The following is a 25,436-nucleotide window of genomic DNA, read 5'->3' on the forward strand; positions in this document are numbered from 1 at the left end:
TGAATCATACACTTTAAAATGGTTTTGAAAGATGGTTAAAATGCTAAGTTTTACGTGTATTTTACCACAATTAAAAAAAGAATCAGTGAATTAGAAAAGAGAAAATGATAGTTGCACTTAACTATTTTTTGAACAAAATAAATATGCATAACTCTGGCAAGCTTAATAAAAAAGTAGATGAAGCACAACTGTGCTAAAGAGAATTAGAATTATGATATGCACAGATATATTTTTTGTGAAGACACGTAATACTGAAAACCTTAATGTCACAAGGTTATCTTTTCGTCAGAAGAGAAAAGGAAAGTTGCACTGTGGCTGCGCCCAGCCATACTGACAGCAGTTTGGTGAGAATGTCAGGCTGGTGCTGGATGAGACCAGTGGGCAGGGCACGCCCAGCGTGTGTGTGTGAGGGCTCTTAGCTGGGTTTGAGGAATCTGCTTCTTTGTTTAGAACATAAAAGCGAATTGCACATTAAGGATGGCGGGTGGGGACATGAACAGACAAGCAGCTGCTCTTACCTACTTAGTGCCTTGCCGTCCATTTGGACAAGAGCATAGAAAGTGATTTCATCCTCTGGTCTTTGCAAAAGTTGGAATGGTTCCACAGTAAATGGACTCAAGAATACATATGCCTAACAATTAGAGAACTGGATGGTTGGAGAAGTTCCAAAGTGCTTTCAAGGCACTGGTGCCACTAACGTGGCTTTGTCTCTGCAGGTTCTGCCTCCAGCAGTGACCACACCCCTGCCCTGCTTAGGGGTCCCATCACCACCTCCCCACACCTCTGCCCCTTCTCTTCCCCCACCTGACAACCCCTCCTGCCTTCACAGTTAAATCCTGCTCTTCCTCCCAAGCCCAGCTTAAGCACCGCTTGGATATAAACCATGCCATTTCTGCATTTGTGCCTGGGATTCATCTCCTCCAGCCAGAGAGCAAGTTCCGTGATGACCAGAACCTCTCCTTGTAATTCCGGGGTGCCCCACCATCACATTCAGCCTTCCCTGCCTTCTAGGCACCCTCTCCCCTCTATCCTAACCACTCCGGTGGTTTTCCTTTGCTGGGCCAGTCTGGCAGTGCCAGGCACAGGGTGAGATGAGTGAATTAAAGCAGAACCATGAGATTCTTCAGTCCTGGGGCTTTTGTTGGTGCTACCGGTAAGAGATCCTCTTTCTCTCGGAGTTACTAAACTAGTAAGAGCTTCTGGGAACGAGGGTTGCCAACTTTTAGGATGCTTGTCTGAGAATAAAGCGACACAGAGCAGAGCAGGGCCGGGAGACAGGGCATGTCCTGACGGAATGATGAGGGTCCTGGATCGTAACTGTGCTGGGCGCTGGCACTCCTCCGGTTATGAGCACCAACAACTGGCCTGCTGGCTTCCGACTGGAAGAGTGTTGTTGCACCTCCCAGCACTTACTGTGGGCAGAGGCTGGGCCTGAAAGAAATCTTTGTCAACTTGCTGATAGTTTGTCTACAGCTGTGTCTAGGGGGTTAAGTAGAATATTTCCTTTTTTGCATTAAAAATTATTACTGTGGTAAAATATACACAACATTCACCATTTTAATCATGTTTAAGCGTAGAGCTCAGTGGCATTAAGTACATTCATATTGTGCAACCGTCACCATCATCCATTTCCAAACTTTTCTACCTTCCCAAACTGGAACTCTGTACCCATTAAGCACTGTCCTTGTTCTTTCCTCTTGCTAACTCCTGCTAACCCTTATTTTACTTTTGTATCTGGAATTTGACTCCTCTAGGTACCTCAGATAAGTGGAGTCATACAGTATTTGTGACTGGTTTATATCACTTAGCATAGTGTCCTCACAGTTCATCCACACTGTAGCAGGTGCCAGAATCTCCTTCCTAAGGCTGAAGAGTATTCCAGTGTATGGATGAACCACATGTTGTTTATCTGTCATCCATCGATGGACACTTGTATTGTTTCCCCTTTTTGGCCATGAACATGGGTGAACAAATATCTGTCCAAGTCCCAGCTTTCAGATCCCCTGGGCCTACACTCAGAAGTGGAATTACTGGATCATATGGTAACCGTTTAACTTTTTAAGGAACTGTCAGGCTGTTTTCCGCAGCAGCTACAGCAGGCTCCAATGTCCAACAGTACTTTGTGTTCATAAAAAAAATATTTAGTTTAATGGAACTGTGGTGATACTGGGAAAATAACTTATACCATAGCCAGTTTGTTACTGAAAGATTACAGCTAGAAGCTTTGGCCTGAAATAGTTCTTGTTTTCTTCATCAGCACCACTTCTTCGTAAACTCCTACTTATCAAACACTGGCAGCTTGGGCTGCATCTCAGTCCAGGGATGGAAACGGCCTCTCCCACCTTCCAAGGAGGGAGAGGGTGGGTGCATTCTGACTGTGGATAACTGTTTTCCTCACACCGCCTCGCCCACCCATTTTGGCTTTTTTTAGCAGAAATGTAGTCGCCTGTTTATCTATTCCAGGATGCCCTTGCAGAGAAACTGCAAGGTCGTTGTGCACTCACAGTGCATCCCAGTCAGATACGTGAGTGGCTGTATGACCGCCGCCCCCCCCCCCCGCCCCCGCAATGGGAAACTTTTGCGTGAGCCGTTAGGAAAAGGTGGAGGGTGTGTGAGACAAGGTCTGGGACAGGCGCCGTCTTGTAAAGGCTTTATTTCTTCTTCATCATCGTCTCATACAGACTCCGAGGCACCACCCTCTCTCTTTCCATTTGGTATCCTCAGGACTTTGTGTAGTGTTTTTCCTTAAACAAGGAAATTTGGAGTAAACACTGTATTGCCTGTTAATCTTTTAACAATAATTTTAAAACGCCATCGCTGTTGTATCATCAGTGTGAGAAGACAACAGTACAGTACGAGGGGGTTCACACCGTATCACAGCGGGACAGAGGGTTCACACATGGGAGGGGCGAGACCACAGCAGCGGCATGTCCATGCACCCCAGTGCTTCGGACTCAAAGACGTGCAGGCCGAGAAGAGTATGTGGATTATACAGCAGGTCTGGGCAACCCGGCTGAGGCCTCTCTGCCTTTCCAGAATGCTGCCATCTATCCCCTCAAGGGTATAGGAGATCTGCCTTGTCTACTGGCTTCATGGTTTTTTCATTACAAAAAGTTCACTGAATCATACAGTCTGAAGCATTTCAAAAATTCTTAAAAAACAAGAACACTGACAAAATAAAATTAACTTAAAACACTCTAATTCAACGTGGAAATAAACCAAACCAAATGTTAACAGTGCAAATTTAACAGTGAGGCAGTCAGTATCGCGCGCGAGGGTGTTCAGAATCTCTTAAAAACGTTTTGTTTTTAAATTTATATCTTATTTACTTTTTTGTTTAATATACTTTCTGTAAAAAAGATGGAGACAAAAATAGTTTTCTGAGCTATGAAAAAAATTAAGTTCTTACAGGCACGTTTACTGTTTCATTCTAGAAACATCTCAGATTCACAGGTTGAACATTCAGCAGCTGTGTTATTTTTTTAAAATAAAAACATTCTTTGACCTTGGGAAAACCAGATCTCTCCTTTTGGGGCAGAGTTCGGTCGATGATGACGGTGTGGTTATGCAATTACAGTGAATTATTCCAGATAATCCATGCGAGCCTGCATCACAGGTGTGGCTTCTCCCCGGGCGGCCCCTCGTCACCGAGCTCCTCCAAGGAGGTCGGGTCTCCGGGTGACAGAGCCGGTGAGGCAGTGGGGGAATGTGGGGCCCAACGGGACGGAGGGCGACGGTTTGCTGGTCTCTCGGGCCTGGAGAAGCAGGGTTCTAGGGATGGAGCTAGTGCAGAACAAGGGAGTTCCTTCAAAGCCGAGGAAGAGAAAGACAGGGTTACTCAGAGGGACAGGTCCTCCGGGAGGTGATTTCCCCCAAACAAACTTCTCAGTAGACTCAAGTGCAACAGACCAGGGTGTCTGCAACTTCTGAATGCTAAGTTATACATTGCTCACGGAGTATAAGTTAAAAAGGTAAGTAAAAAATTCAACACGAATGACCAGTGACGACAGTAATGGGAAGATAGCAAATTATGATGAAAACGTGGCATGAGATGGGTGTGTATACGAGGCACCTTCGGAATTGGGCTGCAGCGGATGGAAGGGGGGAGCCAGAGTCCTGAGTGGCCTGCCCAGTCCTAAGAGGCTGGCCATGAAGGGATCTGTGACTCCATCAGGCTGCACCAGCAACGGGGCTCACCTTCAAACCAACTCTGCTACAGTTTATTCCAGGTTGACTAGCGCTGGCTTAAACTCCCACAACATGGAGATAATGCTGCAGGCAGAAACTTTAATTTAGGTGGTTTTATCTAATGACTCTTCCTGGCAGCAGCATTTAAAAAGTGGAGCCCGGGCTTCCCTGGTGGTGCAGTGGTTAAGAATCCGCCTGCCAACGCAGGGGACACGGGTTCGAGCCCTGGTCCGGGAAGATCCCACATGCCACGGAGCAACTAAGCCCGTGTGCCACAACTACTGAGCCTGTGCTCCGCAACAAGAGAAGCCACGACAATGAGGAGCCCGCGCACCACAAGAAAGACCCAACACGGCTAAAAATAAAAACAAACAAAAACTTATAAAATTTTAAAAAGTGGAGCCCAAGTGTGCTTGTGCTTCTACGCTGCAGACTCCTGCACCTTCTGGGGACCAATCACCTACAGTACGTCCTCTCAAGGCTGCTGCTCCTTTTTTGGTATTAGAGACTGTTGAGCTACTTGTCCTTACTCTGCATGCCAGGACACTGACTTGGGATCTGTGGGCAGCTGTGGCCTGAGGAAATGGTGAGTTCTATCCACCCAGACACCCACACGACAAGAGGCTGAGGTGGGAAACCACTGTGATGAAGAACACAGAACAAGGACCCTCAGAGCCACTCAGGAAGTAAGTCGAGGGATGTAAAGAGATGAGCACAGCAGAGCAGAATGAGGAGCATGTAGTTATCAGAGCGACAAAGAGGCAGGGAGAAGATGGAGGGCGGGGCACAGGAGGGATGGGGGAGTGGTCGCCGCCCAGGGGCAGTAGAAAAGGAGCATCGACACACACACATGATGACTCTAACATCCCTAGACCTGCTGGTGGCACTTTATGTGACTACAGGGAGGCCTCCTCAGCAAAGCACTTACACTAATGGAAACCATGACAACCAGAGATACCTCGCCTGTGAAAACACATCAGCACTGAAACAGCCAAAATTAAAGGAAACGTCCTCACCTTAGTCCAGCCCAGGGCACGAGGGACGGTGGCTCAAGAGATGTGTGGTTTGTGTTGCGTATATAAATGTGTTGGTTTGTAATGTGTGTTGTCTAGCAGTGTGTGGAGGTTGCCGGCATAGAAACCACTGCAGCCTGTTTCTACCAAGCTGATGCTGAGTGACAAGGGTTTTCTGTTAATTTGTGCCACCTCGTCACTAGCGTCTGTGTGCGCAGAAGAAATGCTGTGTGACCATGAGTTCAAGGGGATAAAGTTCTCTTTAGTATCACACCAGCACATCTGAGCAAGCAATGCTGTTTTTCCCGAGAAGCCCCTGCCACAGGCTCTGGGGGCGTCTCATCCTTGCAGCACCTCTTCTGGAAATGGCCTCTGGAGCCATTCTTTGTCCTTTTTCGTGGGGCATGTGCTTAGTCTTTGAGACCCAGTTGTATTTCAGGCCAGTGGATAAGGGGGGTGGGTGACTATATCCTTGATCAGAAACAAGGTTGGTATTTTCTCACAAGCCTTGATTCAGGCTCTGAAGGTGATTCTGCAATTTTGGAGCAGGGACGATTGTGTTGTTTAGTCAAGTAACACAAATCTCTTGAGCACTTACCATGACCCCTATGGTGACCACTGGAAAGGACAAGATACATTTGTATTTATTCCCTCTGGTGTGGTTTTTGAAAAAAAAGAGAAAAAGCATTATGTGTAATGGTCACACCTTATTATAGCACATGGCAATGCACAGCCACCGAAATGTCAGTGAGCAGGCAGGCCTACTGGGAACACACTCGGCCCAGAGGCCCTGCAGGCTGGACAGTTCCCTCGCTGGCCAATGTCCTTTTAACCCCTTCGGGAGCGTACTGGCTGCAGACTGCACAGGAGAGGGGAGATCTCAGTAGGATCTCTCCTGAGCAGTCAGTACCCCGGGGGGCAAGTGGTCCTGTCCAGGCCTGCCATGGGTCCCTGCAGGTGGACCCTGGGCCAGCCTGGAGCAGAGCTGCCCGGGACGGTGGTGCCTCATTCTGTGGGTCAGATGCCAGCCCTGAGCTGCATGACAACCTCTCCAGACAGTGTGGAAAGAAGGAAGAAAGCACTTACGGCGTGAGGCAGGCAGGGCTAGAGTCCCCAGGGGGCAGTTAGTAAGACAGTGTGGTTCTGGACAGAACAGACAGACAAAGAAGAGAAAAAGCAAGTAGGTTGGAAAGTACCTTTTAAAAAAGAACAACAGTAAAGGTTTAAAGTCAACAGGCCTGGTGGCAGCCATCTGGAGACGCGAGGTCCTGCCGAAGCGGGCACACAGGCCGGCCCCCGCCTGGCCAGAGCAGGAGGGGCCCTCACGACAGAACAGCTACAGACCTCTCCCTTCCGCTGGCTATTCTTCTCTTCTTCCCGAGCTGCCCCTTGGCATTTAACATTTCCAACACCCTACGACTGCTGTTTTTGAAACAGAGCCCATTAAATAGCTAGATTGTTTTAGTCACAATGACCAAATGACTGCAGCTCAGACTAAAACTTTCCCTTTGAATTTTCCACTGAGACGTTTCCAGATTATCCTCTCTCTCCACACCAGACCTGCTCACAGCTTCTCTCTGCGTTGTGCATTGGTGCTATGTCTTCAAGAGAAACAGAGGAATAAGTAGCTTGTGGGGTGAGAGTGAGGGGAGAAAGGGAGTTTCCTACTGTGCCCGTTCCTGGCTAGGGATGACTCCATCACCCGCGTTTAGATGTCCCATTGAGCACTCCGGGAAAAATTCTCCCACATGGGCTCAGAGGAGGGTGGGAAATCTGAATTCGTTCTGATTTTGAAACGAAAAAAACTACCACAACTCTAGGGAGGGATGGGAAGGGGTCTCCAATGGGCCTAATATAGTAAGTCAGTTCAGGTGAGGAATAATTCCACTGGAGTCTAGAATAAGCCAAATTCCAACAGTAAAGGAAAAAGAGCCCATGACATTTAAACACTGCTCGTGAGAGCTCCATGCCAGTTGTGAACCCCTGACACCGTGCCTCGGCCCCCTTTAAATCAGCCATCACCTCTTTTGGTAGTAAACACACCGAGTGAGAAGAAAATCTAAACAGACACTTCACAGAGCACCAAAGCGGGGCACAGCTTTATACGGATAAAGCCATTTTCATGCCTTGGTTTAATGACTCAATCACAGCACTATTTTCTTTCTAGTCTCATAGATTGCCTGCAGCATTCATTCGTGACTCAAAACGAATTTAGTCTCTAATATAAATGGACCCCACAGACAAGCCAGTTAATGCTTGGGACAAAGCTCTCATTCCAAGAAGGTGTGGCACTCACCCAGCTAGACCCTCTGCAGCAGCAAACCACTTACCTGAGGGGCCCTGAGGGATGGGGTAACAGAAGCCCGCAGAAGACACCATTTGTTACCTGAGAACACAACCTCCTTAGAGCACACAGATTTATCACAAAGACGCGTACCTTTGGCAGGCGTAGGCCACAGACTGTCAATATTATTAGGTTGAACCATATGGTGTTGCCATTTCTGTAGGTCATTGGCAATTTCACATGGTTTAATCTATTTCAGATTTAAACTCTATATTTTGAGTTAAATGCCTCTTGTTGGGTTATACTGGGAAGCTGAGCATCCCTTTTCCCACTGTGGGAAATGTGGGGCAGAAGGTGGATCAGGTGACACAGGAAATAAACCTCCTCCTCTCCTCACCTGTGCATCTGGGGCTGCAGAGCCTTGGGAGGGAGCGTGTATGTGTCCTTCTCTAACCTTCGCCATCTGCTGTCTGCCCAGCCTGGAGAATGCCTACCGTTGTCTGGATTCCACTACTGTGGAGGTTTTGCATCTGGGTTCCTGGTGGGTCAGGCCTCATCCCCAGGTCTACACATAAGGGTGTCTGACCAAGGGCTGGGAAACCTCCTCTGGCACTGCGTGAACGATAAGGCTAACATCACCACCGTTTTCACCCCCGGCATCATCATCTGGCTTTGTTTTATTTTGCTCATCCTTGCCGTGGTCCAGTTATACCACATGTGGGTATGATCAGGGCAGAATTCAAGATTGACTGATTTGCAAATAACCTTAAGCAGGAGGGATACAATAATAATAATAATCACATAATAATATGTGACTATGGATAATAAGTGTGGTCATAGGTAACGTAATAATAGGTGATGTTTAAGGGGATAAGGATAATAATCGCGTTGTATGAAGGCAGGATTTTGACCTTATCCATTCGTCTCACCTGGTTTTACTGCTAAGAGAACGCATGCACACAGAGAGGATAATGGGATTTGTGAGACGTGAACCCGCTGTCTGCACTGAAGCCAGCGCTGGGATCCAGACACCCTTCCTGTAGGTCCTGACGAGAGGTGTTCTATGTCCACCCTGTCAAAAACCTCTCTCTTCATCACACACACAGCTGGAGCAGAAAGCCTGATGTTGCCCACACACGCTCCCAGGACACAAACTCATACAGAAGGAGGGGAAATATGACCCCCAGCAAAAAGCCCTGATAAACAGACAAGCATGGATCACTGAGGCCAGAGTGGAGGACCTGAGTCAATCCCCGAGCTACTTAAGGAAACCATCTCATGGTCCTCAGAGGATCACTGACGGAAATAAAACCAAGTTCTCTTTTAAGAAGCAGCTCAGGGTTTGCGTTCCTGCTTTCTCCATCCTCCCCTGAACCTCCTGAACTCACGTAACCTGGTACAGCCCCAGGGTCAGCTGTGCTGACACTGAAAAGGACGAGCCGCAGGGGGAGGGGGTGGGATACTCAGCCTCCTTTACCTCGATGGACCCTGGCTCGGCTCTGACCGCCATTTCTCCCACAGGGCCGTTGCTGCTGAGACTGGGGGTGCCGTGGGCGGCCTGCCTCTGCTCCTCCTTTAAGGCGTGTTCCAGCAGCTTCCGGTGGAGGATCCGGGCGACGTTCTCGGTGAGTGTGTAGCCGGGGGGAGCGGACAGGTCCTGCCTCGCAGGCGTGCCCTCTCCCCCTTCCTCCCTGCACGTCTCGGAGCCACCCCCGACCGGGCTGGGCGACCGGCCTCGGGAGCTGGGGCTCGTGTCCTGGCCCGAGCCCAGCTCCAGCGGGGGCTCTGCCGAACGAGACCGACTGGCGGCCCGCACCCCTTTCTGGAAGGGGTCCTGCACCATAGGGCTGTGGTCGATGATGCTGAAGAGGCTGGAGAGGCCGTCGTTGATGGCGGTGTGCACGGGGCTCTCCCGAGTGGTGGTAGAACGGGCCCAGGCTGACTCGCCGCAGCCCTTCGGGGCCAGCCCCGGGGAGGTCCTGCTGCTTGGCTGGTCCACTCTGGGGAGAGGCTTCCTCTGCAGCTTGGGAGACCCGTACTTGGGGGAGCAGCATGTGCGTTCAAACTTGGCCTGCACCTTCTCAATGGCGGGGGCCACCTGCCTGTTCCTGAGGCCGCGGGAGGGAGAGGACACGGGCGTGGTGCTACCCCCTGCCTTGGGTGTGAGACACTTGTGGGGGCTGCTGGTGACGGCGCTGCCCCGCAGGGCTTCGGTCTGCAGGCCGATGCTGATGGTCTGGATGGTCTGCGTCCCTGTTGTCCGGGACCCAGTGGTCTGGCAGGCCGTGTCCTTGACCAGAGGCTCCCCGGGGCTGGAGCAGAGGGCACTGACGGAGAAGGCCACCTCCTTCCTGTCATCACTCAGGTTCTTGGACATCTCCAGGCTGTGCAGCGGGGAGGAGAGGCCGAGGGTGCTGTCAAGGGGCCAGAGCCCACCCTCTGTGTAGTCTCGGGGGTGCTTGGAGGGGGCACAGGGCCACCTGCTAAGAATGTGTTCAGAACAGCTCCCCTTGGTGTCCCCCGGGCCCCCTCGGACCCTGCCCTCACCGCCTGCCACCACGGTGCCATCCAGCCTCCGGACGGCGGGCGGGCTGTGCAGCATCCTCAGCCCGGCCTGCTCAGCGCAGACGAGGCTCCGCGGGAACTGCTTCTGGCAGTGCTCCGGGCTGGTCACGGTGTCTGTGGTCAGGGTGATGCTCGTGGTGAGGCACCAGGAGGAGTCGGAGAAGGGGTGGGTGCTGGCCTCAGTCCTGTCCGCCCAGGCGTCTGGGGGTCTCTCGTCCCAGCTCCTGCTGCTGAACTCCTCGATGTACTTGAGGTCATCGGGGGAGAGGGGCGGGGTGACATCCTCCTTGCTGCTGGTGGCGGGCAGGCCCTTCTCTGGCAGGAAGGGAGAGCCATCCATCAGGCGCTGGAACTCAGACATGGATGACACAGACACGGCCCTGGGGAAGGGGAAAGGAGAGATGTCAGTTGCCACCGGCTAGGGAGCCACGGCCCTGGAACCCCCGACCCCGCACAGCCTGTGTCCTGCCCACATCTCCACCTGAAGGATCAGGACACATTCCAGCTGCCTGATGTTTTCCACTCTTGGGCTGACCCTCTGGTGTCCAACAGGCTTTTATGGCTCTGGAATTGCTGCAGGGGCCTTGTATTGGTCAGAATTTACTACAGCTGACCCTCAAAACCGTGGGAGAGGTGGGGCTTCAGGGCAGTCAGAGCTAAGCTCTAACCCTGCTCTGCGATATTCTAGTTCAGTGCATGGATGCTCCACAGGAAGGAGGGGAGCCTGGCTGTGGCCTGGCCTCTCCACGTACTTGCTGGGCACCTTCAGTGTCGACGCTGCGGGAGCTTCCCGAGTTCCCGCCATTAGAGCAGGCGCGCATCCCACAGACGTGAACACACCACAGTCCCAATCCAAACGAGAAACTGGAGCGGCGGGGAGGGAGAGATGCCACCACAAAGCAACTGTGACCTGTCTTCTCCGCCCACGGGCCTCATCCTCTATTGGCTTAAAGCGCTAACAGTCTCCCAAGGCCAAAAAAAGATGTGGAGGAGAGGAGGGCAGTGGAAGGTGTGATCAGGCTGGCGAATGATTTCAACACCATTTCAAACAGAAATCCCCTCTGGCCCTGCCCAGACCCACCCACAGGCTTAGTCCTCCCCTTCCCTCTCCACTCAGTTTAAACAAATTTGCTTATATGTGCCTTTTCAGACATGTCCCGCCATACATACATGGGTTACTAGAATCAGACTTTAAATTAGAAGAAAGGGTTTCCCTGGACTTTTCAAATACCATTTAACACAATCATCTCCTTAAATACACAACTCTAATCACACAGCTCTTACTGTGACACTAACACACACATGAACGCAGCATAGCACTAGCCTTTTTGTTGCTAATAATTTAAAATACCGTATTTATGAAATTAATAATAAAGCAACTATCCAGAAGCTTTACTCCAAGTCATTTTTGAAGAGTGTCACAGTACACTGCAGTGACAAGATAGAATTTTAAGACCAGGAGGTTTTTTCAATTTTTTGTTGCATTGGGTCTGTGTTGCTGCATGCAGGCTTTCTCTAGTTGCAGCGAGCAGGGGCTTCTCATTGCAGTGGTTTCTCTTGTTGCAGAGCACGGGCTTCAGTAATTGTGGCTCGAGGGCTCTAGAGCACAGGCTCAATAGTTGTGGCGCACAGGCTTAGTTGCTCCACGGCATGTGGGATCTTCCCGGACCAGGGCTCGAACCCGTGTCCCCTGCATTGGCAGGCAGATTCCTAACCACTGTGCCACCAGGGAAGCCTAAGACCAGGAGGTTTTTACTGCAGTAGTCTACTATCATTTCATCAATCTTACTTACCTTTGAAGATTTCCCTTGTGATTTTCTTCTTCCTATAAAGAAGAAGTAAGTTTATCTGAATTGGTTAACATTGGCTGCCTAGGGGCCTTCAGGGTGCTAAGTGATTTGTTTTTCTCTTAGGACAATACCATTTAAAATGTACATGGGAGCCAAGTTTGGGCCAAGAGTGCCTCTGCCTCTCAGCCCTTTGAAGTACAGTAATGACACCAGAATCCAGGGGTGATGAGGTGTTAGAGCCTCTGAGTCCAGGGAGGGCCCACGTGAATGAGAAAAATTGTCTATAAACATTGTCACAAAGTGGCTCTCCTGTGCTCCTCAGAGGGCATCACTAAGCACGTGAGCTTCAAAGCTGCCTCGTTAATGACAATGTGTGTGTGTGTGTGAGAGAGAGAGAGAGCGAGCGAGCACAAATGCATGCAAGAGAGGAGGGGGAGAAGGAGGAGATGGAGAAGAAGGAAGGGAAGACAAGGGTGAGAGCAAGTTAGGGGAGAGACGTCTCTTGGCCTCAGCCTGTCTATAGAAGTCGGTGTGAGAGGTATAGACTACTACATATAAATAAGCTACAAGGACGTATTATACAGCACAGGGAATACTGCCAATATTTTATAATAACTAAAGGGAGCATAACCTTTAAAAATTGTGAATCACTGTTGTATACCTGCAACTTACATTGCACGCCAACTGTACTGCAATAAAAATGCAAAAAAAAAAAGTCGGTGTGACGTCCTTAGAGGGCTCTTTGTTTTAAATATCGCCCTTGGGAATCAGGGAAGGTACAGTGACCTCTGCTAAAGAAGAGAACATGCACACACACGGTCCTCCTGAGGACACCCCCGTGCGGACCAGTCCTGAGGGAGCGAGGCCCAGTGAGCCTTGGGGGTATTGCGACTGAGTCCTGGCACAGCAAACCACCTGAGCATCCGCCAGGGAGCTCTCCCATGGGATCTGGCCACTGCTTTGACGATGGCATAGGAGACGATACCACTAGATCCCCGGGGTGGCATGCTGGCGCTGTCACCTCTGCTGGGTACAGGTGCTGAGGAGAAGGCACTTGACCTCGCCGACCTGTGACTGAGGGTGATCCCCCACTTCAGCATCCCTGCCTGACAGGCACCCCGTCTGCTGAGCATGTCAAATGACAGGTGCAACCACTGTGAGATTGGCTCACAGGTATGATTCCTAAAATCAATCTTTAAAACCCAGTTTTTCAAAAGTCATAACCAGAAAAACCCAGCGCTGTGCCGTGCAGATCTCTGCACAGAGCTAAGCTCTTCTATTTGCTGATCTAAGTTACATAGGTTTCTAGTGTTGGATTTTTTTCCCTTTGCACAGATAAGGTATTTATTGTATGTCATTGGTTAGTGACATTTGTTACTTTCTTTAAAGCAAAAATTTTTTTCTGTTATTAATGTTTTCTGGAATCAGAAGGCCGTACTATGATTTTAAGGAAACTTGCAGCTGTACACTTCCCAGGATGATCTATTGGGTTTGCCAGAAAGTTCATTTGGTTAATGAATACGTCGTTAAATAAAGTTCTTGCTGAAAATGAAAAATGTCTTTTATTTTTACTTAAAACTGAACGAACTTTTTGGTCAACCCAATATTTCCTCTTGTGTTTCACTGGACACTCCTGTTCCCTAGACTCCCATTCACACAGGACACAAGCCTTGAATTTCTGAACCTGAGACAAGCAGCTAAGTGAAGCAGGGAGCCTGGGGTCAGGACCACCAAGCAAAGCTCCTGCATCATGAAGGGTTCGTTTTTACTGACCCCAGAGGCCGTGATATGCAAACCAGGGGCCTGCCAGCCACTCGGCCGGCTTCCCAAGCCCCTGCCGCAGGTAACTAGACCCCAAACCCAGGCTGACCTCGGGGAAGCAGTTCCTGAACTCCCTCTCGGGCTTGCGGTCTGCAGGCTCCTCTGGCTCGTCGTCCAAGGACAGGGCGTCCAAGTAGAGGTTCTCCCGGGCCGAGCACCTGTCCGATTCCTTCAGCTTGGACAGCGGCTGGTCCTCAAACGTGCTGGAGTCAGTGTCCATGCAGGGCCACATCCCCGTGGGGTGGGGTGCCCAGGGGCTCCCCGTGTGGGCACAGGGGCGGACATCGCCTTCCTTTTGATCACAGAGGAAACTGCCACCTCTCCGGGGACTGTTTTCTTTCTGCAACTTGAGGGTTTTAAAAATGAAAACAATTAGCCTCATTTTTCTGTCTGTTGCTCCCTAAGGTCATGGTTTCTCCACAATTTGGAATTAACATATGGTCTGTCTGAAAGACTGTGAGAAGTCTACGTTCTTAAAGTTCTGACCTTAATTTCAAAAATAACACATCACAAATGCTTTTTGAAAAGAAAAATCACAATTTTATATGGACTAGAAAAATCATTAACCACACGCAAGCCAGCTCCTTCTGATGAGAATATGTTATTGTATATAACTTTGAGTACTGTGCTCACAGGAAATTATACATGTAGTTTTTTAATCTAACATTACCAAATGACACATTTAGAACTCCCTTTTGGTAATTACCTTCAGAACGTAAGGCACACTCAGTGGAAAGCCATCAGTGATAGCAAACTTCTGAGGGTGAATCTGATTTTCCTAACTAGCAGGGTTTCTAAATAACAACAGAGCATGGTCTCCAAATTATTTGAAATGGGTCCTACATAAATCCCAAGTGATCACCTGGGTTATAACCATTGGGTGTCGAAAACATCTTATACTTTGCTTGAGAGGATTAAAATTTAGCTCCAGAGGTAATTAAAGATCTGGTATGACGAGAAAAAGAAACAAAAACATGAACCTCATAGTTTGGAGTCATACCTTTCTGACTTGGTAAATGCAAGCAGCAGCAGTGGGGAAACCTCAGGAGACCGGGAACCAGTGTGTGTGGCTGGTCGTCTCAGCTCAGTGTCCCCACCTGTAAGAGGGGTGCCCCTCTCTCTGGGGCTGTGGGGGGGCTGCAGGCCGGGCCCAGCGTAAAGCTCGCTGTTCGTCAGCGGGACCACCACCGACCCCCCCTTGAGGCCTGCGTGATTCCTCGGGCCTGGGTGCACTGATAAACGAACGCCTCATGTCCTCACAGCATGGGGGCCCTTCAGGAGGAGCCGCGTGGAACCACAGGGACGGGCAGGGACACGCGGCCTGCAGTGCTCTCTCCTTGGGGGAGCCCTGAGGGGCTGCCCTGGACCCTCCCGAGCTCCCCTCCAAAACAGGCAGAAAGCACCTTTGACAGGTCGGCTCACACACTCCCCTGCCCTGGCTGCTCTTTGGACTTGAACTCCAGGGCGGGGGCAGCAGAACTGGTGCTGAGACAGTGCCCGGAGGCGACCCTCCCTTGGAAGCGCATTCATTTACCCTTCAACAAGGCATCTTTCACAAACTACACCTCCTGTCCTAACTCAAGCCTTCATCAGCAAGCTGGATAAGTGTGGCCTGTGTGTCGTAGGGAACAAAGCCATGAGGAGTCATGGGGACTTTTACTCATTTCTAGTAATTTCTGAGGTGGTGGAACCAGTCTAAGAGTATTATCTTCATTTTAGGAGAAAGATGGAGATTCAAGCAGCTGGAGCTTAAATGTTTGTTAGAGTTTGAGGCAGAATCCCAGCTGAATTAGGGAACAAGCAAGTCACCGGGGGTTTCAGCTCAGCCCCCTCTGCTCTCTACCCGCTCCCCAGTGACAGAGCTCTCAAAGATGCTAAATGCTTTCTTTTTTAAAAAAATGAAAAGGAGGGGCTTCCCTGGTGGCGCAGTGGTTAAGAATCTGCCTGCCAATGCAGGGGACACGGGTTCGAGCCCTGGTCTGGGAAGATCCCACATGCCACGGAGCAACTAAGCCCGTGAGCCACAACTACTGAGCCTGCGCATCTGGAGCCTGTGCTCTGCAACAGGAGAGGCCGCGACAGTGAGAGGCCCACGCACTGCGATGAAGAGTGGGCCCCGCTCGCCACAACTGGAGAAAGCCCTCGCACAGAAATGAAGACCAACACAGCCAATAAATAAATAAATAAATAAATAAAAATTAAAAAAAAAAAAAATGAAAAGGAAAGTTTTTTATTATGTTCATCTAATGCATGTCAGTGTAATTTAGTTTCAACATATGATCATCTCCAAGCTATTTCGGGCACAATTAAAATGCAAGAATCACATTTGAAGCTGTAAATGTGCACGGAGGGTGTGTGTGAAGAGAGGGGAGAATGACTGACTACAGGGGAGAGCTATGATCCAGCACATTCTCACTCAGCAAAGTGGGGTTTCAAAAATAAACCTGGGCAGCCAGGAGCAATGTGCACTAAAGCTGTAAGAGTTAGGTTCCCTAAAAATGAGCTGGAGTGGTTTCATCTGGAGGTGCCTGCTGCCAAGATGCCTCTGCAGTACTGTCATAGAATAAATGGTCCCTAAAAGGATAGGGTTTCCTAGGAGAGTCATTTCAAACCAGGCATCAGCACCTACTGTACTTAGAGTCCTGCAGTAGAAAAACTTATAAAGCAAACGACAAATTTACAAGATTTGCAGGCAACAGTAAACCCTTGAGAATGTCACTTTACCTGAATTGGTCACAAGAAAAAAGGTTACTTTGTACACAGGTTTTAAAAGAACAGCCTTTCATGCTGTAGAGGTAACTGATTTAAGGAAGTCACTGGAAGAAGAATGGAATGACATGTGAGCTTTCGTTTAGTTCTTTAACACAGCCAACTCCTAAGGCCTCTGCAGGCTAACTGAGACTGAACAATTCGGAGGAGAAATGTAGTGTAACTCCAGGAAAGTTAACTCTCACCCATCAGATCTGGGTTGAGACAGATGCTGATAAGATAGATGGTGTGTGTTACATGACCTTAACCACATTCCCACAGTCATTCGTCGTATCAGATGCCTCACATGGCACAGAAATTATGTAGGAATTCAACACCACCGGGCAAGTACGAAGCATGTGTTCTCAAAGTGGAAAATGGATTTAGTGTTACTTCTTTCACCATCTGTATTAGGTCATCACAGACAAGGTTACATGGCCCACCACATAGTCAGATATCGAGGGGCATACGTTATGAAGGATGTTTGTCTACGTGTCTTGTTGTAGTTGTAGGTGTCTGCACATCTACGGAATGTGCATCTAAAAGTTAAATGAATGAACAACTCAATGACTGATTAAAAAAAAATCTACACACACTACACGTTAGCCAATTTCCTCTTTTACAGAGAATGCCTATAACTGCTTTTCCTCATTTTCAGGATTGGGTACTGTGATTTTTTAAATGTCAAATATTTGGGCGGGGGGGAAGGCTGGATTTATTTTTGAAAGCCACAATTGCATATCTGAAGCATCAACAAACCCTCTTCTAAAAACAGCAATGAAACCATTGTACAAAGCCTGTGGGATCCACCACACAGATTTCAGGAACAGATGAACGAACGCCCAGAACCCACGTGTCTTGAGTCCCTTGTGCTCAAAGATGTTCACCTTGATGACTGAGGTTCTGAGGCTGTCGTCATGGTAGGGCCATGGCAGTAGAGACAGCCTGGAAGTGGAGTCCAGCCCCTGCCCACTCACCTTTCCAAAGATAGTCTTAAAATGGGGTGGCTGTTCGTCCCTAGGGCACTAACTCTTCCAACACTGAATGTCACTAGATGTCTTACTAATGTTTCCTTTACTAGAAATGCCTCATTCCCCCAAGTAGAATGAAGCCCTTAAAGACTTGCTTAACTTACATCCAAGGTGTGTGACTTCCAAAATGAAGCCATGATGAGACCAACAAGCCTACAGCTCACGGGCAAAGAGGTGATGACAATGGCCTTGCTGGGGTGCGGGAGGGACAGTGTGTGCGGTCCTGGAGGGACGGCCAGGAGGGGCCCTCCCTGATAACGAGGTACCTGGAGGAGCCAGGATACTGGTTAACGAACATTGGATGAATCCGTGACCACCTTGTAAGAGTACGTGCTGCATCTGCCCCTACGATTCCCACCCGACAGCCGATCCTCTGCATAGAGCACAGGCACACAGGGGATTTAAGAGAGAAGATTCTTCTCAGGTGCCACATTTCTAGGCCAAACAGGAAGTGGCCAACTTTCCTTCGATAGAATTTGGGGAATTTTGAAATGAGCCATATCATCTACCAGTCTGGTGACTCAGCTGTGTGAGTAACCAAACCCAGGAAGGACATCGGGCCTCTTATCTGCAGTGCACTTCTGCTCAGAGGTTTCAGACCCAAAGGTTCCTGGTCCTTTTCAGTTCTCTCCCTCGCCCCCTCCCTTCTCAGCAGTGAGCAGAAACGGACCTTTGTCCCTGCACCTGCAGAACACAGGTCCCATGTCTAGGGATAATACAGCACACTTTCCAAAAGGCAGCATGGATATTTATAATAGAATAATGAAGTTATTTTTCCTGCATTCAGTTTATTGATTAATACATTTCCTTGAGGCCTCCTGAATTTGTAAGTGTGACAGGCTGAACTACAGTGCATGCTATGTAAAAATCCAGCCAGGGTAGAATCCCAGTCCTTCATCAGTTTCATGTGAAAATTTAATTTGTGCACTACTCAGGCAGGACTGCAGCTACACAAACTGTCCTAAGTCTGACGCAAGGCAGGGAGTGATTAACTCTAGAACAACAACTCCCCCTTTCCCACAGAACTCATCTACATTTTTCAGTGTTTGTTTAGCTGAAGATGATGAACAATCAGTCACTTCCCCTGACTGTGTCCTGTCTAATCACAGCTCCACAAGATCCACAGCAGGTGCAAACAGCCTGACTTCCTACTGACTTCAGCAATTTCTTTACTAGGACAACAATTCCATTCAAGCTGGAGCAGTCACCATGACCGCATCTTTAGTGGCAGACTTAAAAGCTAGTTTGCCTTTTGGTAGAAATCACTTCCTAAGGCCTGAAATAATCTCATCTTTCAAGTTTAGTCTTTAAACACCTTTAAAAAGTTACCCCCCAACCGTACACACACAGGGAAGTTATGCACAGACTTTGCAATGAAAAGGTCTGTGTCATGGGAGGGCTGAGCCTAGGTCTTCAACACCAGAACTCCTAGGATTTCTTCCTCTTCCTCTGGAAGCCCCTACATCAGCCTGATGCAGCAAAGACCTCCAAGCTGTCTGATTTTCCCCTTCTGAGTGCTCTGATTTCCAGGTCAGGCGTCTCCGCCTCCTCCCTTGGGCATCCTTCCTTCCTCCCCTGGGGCATCCTCACCTGTTCGATTCTCCACAGGAGCTCCTTCTCCTGCCGCCCCCACTCCTGCCGCTCCCGGTCCAGGCGGTCGAGAAGCTCTACCTTCTCCCGCTTCCAGTTCTTCTCGCTGTGGTGGATCTGCCATCGCAGGTCCATGACCAGCCCATGACTGTCGGCCAGAAGCTTCTGCTGTGCCTCCCTCTCCTTCCTGAACACCCCTTTGCTGTCAGCAGAGGGGCCCAGGTCTCCCAAGTTTTTCTCAGTCTTTGCTTCCAGCTGTCAAGGAGAACACTTAGGAACTTAGTCCCTGACAGTCTCGTGTTAGTAGGTGAAGAAAATCTCAGCACGATCATGTATTATCCCTGGAAACATGTTTAAACCAAGATCTGACCAATCTTATGGAGGAAGCAGTTTTCATCTTTAAAGTCCTAATTAAAAACATCTGACATGGGAGAAAATGTGTAAACAAAGCAGCTGACAAAGGATTAATCTCCAAAATATACAAGCAGCTCATGCAGCTCAATATCAAAAAAAACAATCCAGTCCAAAAATGGGCAGAAGACCTAAATAGACATTTCTCCAAAGAAGATATACAGAGTGCCAACAAACATGTGAAAGGATGCTCAACATCACTAATAATTAGAGAAATGCAAATCAAAACTACATGAGGTATCACCTCACACCAGTCAGAATGGCCATCATCAAAAAATCTACAAACAGTAAATGCTGGAATGGGTGTGGAGAAAAGGGAACCCTCTTGTACTGTTGGTGGGAATGTAAATTGATACAGCCACTATAGAGAACAGTATGGAGGTTCCTTAAAAAATTAAAATTAGAACTAGCGTATGACCCAGCAATCCCACAACTGGGCATATACCCTGAAAAAACCATAATTCAAGAAGAGGCGTGTACCACAATGTTCACTGCAGCTCTATTTACAATAGCCAGGACACGGAAGCAACCTAAGTGTCCATCAACAGATGAATGGATAAAGAAGATGTGGCCCATATATACAATGGGAATATTAGCCATAAAAAGAAACGAAATTGAACTATTTGTTGTGAGGTGGATGGACCTAGAGTCTGTCATATATACAGAGTGAAGTAAGAAAGAGAAAAACAAATACTGTATACTAACACACACACATATATATATATGGAATCTTAAAAAAAAAAGTGGTTCTGATGAACCTAGGGGCAGGACAGGAATAAAGATGCAGACATAGAGAATGGACTTGAGGACACAGGGAGGGGGAAGGGTAAGCTGGGATGAAGTGAGAGAGTGGCACGGACATATATACACTACCAAATGTAAAATAGATAGCTAGTGGGAAGCAGCTGCATAGCACAGGGAGATCAGCTCAGTGCCTTCTGACCTTCTAGAGGGGTGGGAGGGAGACACAAGAGGGAGGGGATATGGGGATATATGTATACATATAGCTGATTCACTTTGTTGTACAGCAGAAACAAACAACATTGTAAAGCAATTATACTCCAATAAAGACGTTAAAAAAAAAAAATCTGACAGAGTCACACAGAAGGTGAAGCAGTGAATCCACCCAGCTTCCCAGAGTCTGCTTCTTACTCTCCCTTCCCAACTGTGAGTCACCACATCTCTTGCGTGTCCTGCTGTACAGCTCCTTGCAGGCAGGCACGTGTCTGTCCCTACATCCTTAGCCCCCATGTGGAACCTGGTGATGGGAGAGTGATGTAACCTAGCAGTCTATAATAACACCCAGGAGATTAAAGACCAAAAACTCTAACAAGCAAGCAAAAGAACTCCCATCTAGACATCACATGCAAACTGCTGAAAACCAAAGAGGAAACCTTGGAGGCAGACAGAGAAAAAAAATAAACCACACATGGAGGCGCACAGATGAGAATGACAGCAGACCTGTCCTCAGCAAGTATGTAAGTCAGGGGAAAATGGAGTGACATCTTGAAAGGGCTGGAGGGGGAAAATGTCAACCTCAACAGAATTCTATACTCAGCAACAGCATCTTTCAAAAATAATAGAAGAAAAATGCTTTTTCAACAAATGAAAACTTTAAAGCAGGCTTACATTTCAAGAAACAATAGAGGAAATTTTCAGGCACAAGGGATATGATATCAACAAACACTTTGCACAAAAAATGAACACTGGAAATGACCTAAATAAATGCAAATATAACTCATTTTCTCCTGTTTTTAACTGCTTTGGAATACTACTGAGTGAAGTAAAAACAGTTTTGTCTTTACAGAATGTGTAGAAGTACACTGTCTGACAACAGCACAGAGGACAGGAGGAGGGAAGGGGGGTGCACTGTTGTTGGTGAATGTGATAAAGTTTAGTGAAAGGTTCATGAACATAAAGATGTATCCTTTTGGGCCTCCCTGGTGGCGCAAGTGGTTGAGAGTCCGCCTGCCGATGCAGGGGATACGGGTTCGTGCCCCGGTCTGGGAGGATCCCATATGCCGCGGAGCGGCTGGGCCCGTGAGCCATGGCCGCTGAGCCTGCGCGTCCGGAGCCTGCGCGTCCGGAGCCTGTGCTCCGCGACGGGGGAGGCCACAACAGTGAGAGGCCCGCATACCGCAAAAAAAAAAAAAAAAAAAAAAAGATGTATCCTTTTGCCTATTCTAGTTCAGCAGATCCCTGAGGTCTACCCATGGACCCATGTTAATCCATTCAATTCTAATGGTTTCTAAGCTATTCTCTACCTCGATACCAGAATAACTTCTTAAAAATGCAAGTCAAAATGCTTTACTCCCATGATAAAATCAGGATTAATATTTCAGTTCTTTGGCTATTCTGCTTTCCACTCGTATGTGACAAGGTGCAGCTCCTCCGGTGTGCCATGCTCCTTTCTTCACGATGTCCCTTTTTTGTCCAAAACACTGTTTCTCTCCTTTTCCATGTGCCCACTCCTGTTCATCCTCTGAGATTCATTCTAAGCGGGGCTTTCACAAACAACCCTTCCCTGAACCCTCAAGCCGAGGTGTGTGCCCTGCATGCCCCGCCATCCCTGAGAGCCTGTGTACAGGCCTGGTGGGGCACTTACCACACTAGTAATAACTATGGCCCTTGTCTGGTGTCCCACTGCACTGAGAACCCTTTCAAGATCTGTCTTATTTGTTGGGGGATCCCTGGCAGTTAGAGCAAGGTCTGACCTAGGAGTCAATAGAAGGAATCACAGATTTGGGAACTGACACAAGATGGCCTCCACTGAGAGAAAATACTTCACTTTTGGTAGAATTCAACTGTTTTGCATTTAAGTAGAAAAGGATAAAGATGAGTGAAGTAGCATCAGCCCACATCCATCGTTCCCCGGGCTCTAAGTGTTTGAGAAACTGGCTCACATCAAAGATGATGCCTCCTCTTTTTAGCTACGCTTACATCTCTGAAAATATTTAGGTTTTTCCACTATAAACATAGTTTTAAGTAAGTTTAAAGGCAGCTCATCAGAACGTCCTTACTCATTTCTTCTCCACTGCCAGCTCTTCAGACTGTGAACTAAGATAAAGAGAAAATCTAGTAAGAACCTCCTACCCAGCAGTAGGCAGGATTCGTAACTGGGTTAGCAGCTGCATCCCTTGCCCAGCCTGGCCCGGTGCTTTGGTCCAGCTATGCTTTGTTGCTTCCCCTGCAGAGGAGGCTATGCCTGTGCTCCACCCAGGGATGTGAGCCAGACACTACTGCTCCCTTGGACCAGGCAGCAGTGCCCGTGAACGTGTGGGTACCACGGGAGCTGTCTTTTGACAGGACAGGCCCTTTAATCTTTTATCAAGGCCATTTGGAAGATGTCTTCTTTCCAGGCAAGTTTTTTCTTTCATGACTGAGCCAATTCATATAAAGTTCTGATTACTTTATGGTTTGCCTCAAAATAGGGCCTAGAAAATAGATTATCAAAGACGTGCAGGCCTTTCCTCCCTTATCGTGATCAAGGGGCTGGAAGAAACCTGGAGAAGCAATCTGAGCGAGCAGACCCTACATGGGAAGTGACACCGCTTTCAAAGATTTCCAGGGAGAAAGCACTTAGAAAACAGTGTTCCTGGCCCAGCCCGATCTTAACGACCAGGGCCGGGGTCTCAAATCTCCGAGAGGCTCTGCTTCCTTGTGGGCGGTGGAGGCAGTAACCTGCTCTCAGCTCCAGTCACACTAAAGGCTCTGTGGTATGAGACGACATGCTTCCTCTGGGCCTCGGGCTCCTTCCATGTAAATAAGGACACCAAAATTGATCAGACTTCTAGGGCTGTAGTGGGAGGTCTACAAGCTCTTTCTGGTATTGGGAGAAATCTAATGGAAAGCATTCATTTCCTTTTTTTCAGAGGTAACTAAACCACAGTCTGCTTTTTCTTTGCCCCTGTCTGAATTCTGTCAGTGCACTCTGGTCACGTTTTTCACCCTGGCCGTGCTTCAGTGGCACTAAAGACAGCCTTGCTCCCTTCTCCCCACCTCCTCACCAACACTTGATATTTCTAGTTTTCCTGATAAGAACCATTCCAACAGGTGTGAGGTGACAGCTCATTGTGGTTTTGATTTGCATTTCCCTGATGATTAATAACGTAGAACATCTTTTCATGTATCTTGTTATCTGAAGAAAATGAAAACACTAATGCAAAAAGATATCCCCCATGTTCATAGCAGCACTATTTACAATAGCCGAGAAATAACGCATAACCTAAGTGTTCATCGACAGATAAATGGATAAAGAAGATATGGTACATTTGTATAATGGGATACTACTCAACCATGAAAAAGAATGAAATAATGCCATTTGCAGCAACATGGATGGACCCCAAAGGCATTATGCTAAGTGAAATAAGTCAGACAGAGAAAGATAAATACTGTATGATTTCTGGTATATGTGGACTCTATAAATATTATAAATGAAGCCAAGCTCAGAGATGCATGGAACAGATTGGGGGTTGCCAGGGGAAGGGGGCAGGGAATGGGTGAACTTTTTGCTTTTAAATAAATTGAATAATAATAATAAAAGAGACAACCTTGTTCTACACAGAATGGGAAAATAAACACTACTTTTGAAATGCTGCTGGGCTGGGGCAGTGTTCCAGATCTGGGAGAGGTAATAGTAGGGAAAAGACAGCACTGTGGGAAGGCGGGGACTTTCTGGGGTGGCAGAGGCAGCTGCTCCTGGCTTTCTCCTCGCACCCTCTTTCCCTGGCAGGGCCCTGGGATCCGGACCCTCCCCGCGGTCAGAGCAGAGCCCTGGCGGCCGTACCTGCTCCAGGCGGCATGTGAGCGCGGCCCACTCCACGTCCCAGGAGGCCTTATCGCCGGCATATTGTTGCTGCAGCCGCCGCCGTGCACGTTCGTCCTCCCGCAGCTCCACGCGCAGCTCCTCCAGCAGCGCCTTGAGCGCACAGAACAGCGGCTGGTTCTCGGCCACCTGCAGGGACACCGGGCGGCTCTGCCATCTCACAAGGGTAAGGACAGGAGCCTGGCAAGCAAAAGGGCACTGGTGCCGGGCTGTCTCCAAAGTGGGTGGGGGGAATCTGCACAGTTAGTGGCAGAGCCGGGTTCCCTGGTCGCCTGCAGGCTCTGGGGCTGACGCTGCCAAGGGCTCATTGCATTAGGATGCTAGCGCCACAGGAACCCGGAGCAGAGATAGGAGGAAGCTGTGGGAGGGCAGGGGGAGCCAAGCCAGGGCTGCCAGGACACTCTGCTTAACTTCAGATGTCCCGGCTCTGGTTGAGGAGCAGAAATAACGAGATACCTACACTCACGTATGTATGCTGTCATTTGAGTGCCAGCTGTTGAACCAGAAGGGAATTAATAAAGGGCTCGTGTCTCTCATCAACATAGGTGGTCATACTCAGACTTGTGGTTACTAAGAGGTCATATATTACAATATATGACAAGCATAGTCATGGGGTGGGGGTGACTTTTGAGGTTTAACAATTAAAGCCAAAGGTAGAGGGTGTGAAGAAAAGGGAACCCTCTTGCACTGTTAGTGGGAATGTAAATTGATACAGCCACTACGGAGAACAGTACAGAGGTTCCTTAAAAAACTAAAAATAGAACTACCATACGACCCAGCAATCCCACTACTGGGCATATACCCTGAGAAAACCATGATTCAAAAAGAGTCATGTACCACAATGTTCATTGCAGCTCTGTTTACAATAGCCAGGACATGGAAGCAACCTAAGTGTCCACTGACAGATGGATAAAGAAGATGTGGCACATATATACAATGGAATATTACTCAGCCATAAAAAGAAACGAAATTGAGTTATTTGTAGTGAGGTGGATGGACCCAGAGTCTGTCATATAGAGAGTGAAGTAAGTCAGAAAAACAAATACTATATGCTAACACATATATATGGAATCTAAGAAAAAAAAATGGTCATGAAGAACCTAGGGGCAAGACAGGAATAAAGACACAGACCTACTAGAGAATGGACTTGAGGATATGGGGAGGGGGAAG

The 25,436-nt window shown here is 48.4% G+C and overlaps 1 protein-coding gene across 4 annotated transcripts in view; it reads right to left on the reverse strand.

Annotated features, from left to right (window-relative positions):
- Nucleotides 1-2,635: 2,635 nt before the first annotated feature.
- The window catches only part of MTCL1 (microtubule crosslinking factor 1), a 127,111-nt gene continuing 104,310 nt past the window's right edge, over nucleotides 2,636-25,436 (reverse strand). For all 4 annotated transcript variants that reach the window (XM_060118223.1, XM_060118224.1, XM_060118225.1 and 1 more), the window contains 6 exons: nucleotides 24,228-24,395; nucleotides 19,031-19,285; nucleotides 13,711-14,007; nucleotides 11,844-11,875; nucleotides 8,963-10,430; nucleotides 2,636-3,805 (listed from right to left, as the gene is read on the reverse strand). In XM_060118223.1, the coding sequence (XP_059974206.1) occupies nucleotides 3,611-3,805; nucleotides 8,963-10,430; nucleotides 11,844-11,875; nucleotides 13,711-14,007; nucleotides 19,031-19,285; nucleotides 24,228-24,395 (2,415 nt within the window). In that variant the 3' untranslated portion in view covers nucleotides 2,636-3,610. The remainder of the gene's footprint in view (nucleotides 3,806-8,962; nucleotides 10,431-11,843; nucleotides 11,876-13,710; nucleotides 14,008-19,030; nucleotides 19,286-24,227; nucleotides 24,396-25,436) is intronic.

Source organism: Mesoplodon densirostris, chromosome 15 (genome assembly GCF_025265405.1).
Source record: "Mesoplodon densirostris isolate mMesDen1 chromosome 15, mMesDen1 primary haplotype, whole genome shotgun sequence".
In the NCBI taxonomy this organism is placed as follows: domain Eukaryota; kingdom Metazoa; phylum Chordata; class Mammalia; order Artiodactyla; family Ziphiidae; genus Mesoplodon; species Mesoplodon densirostris.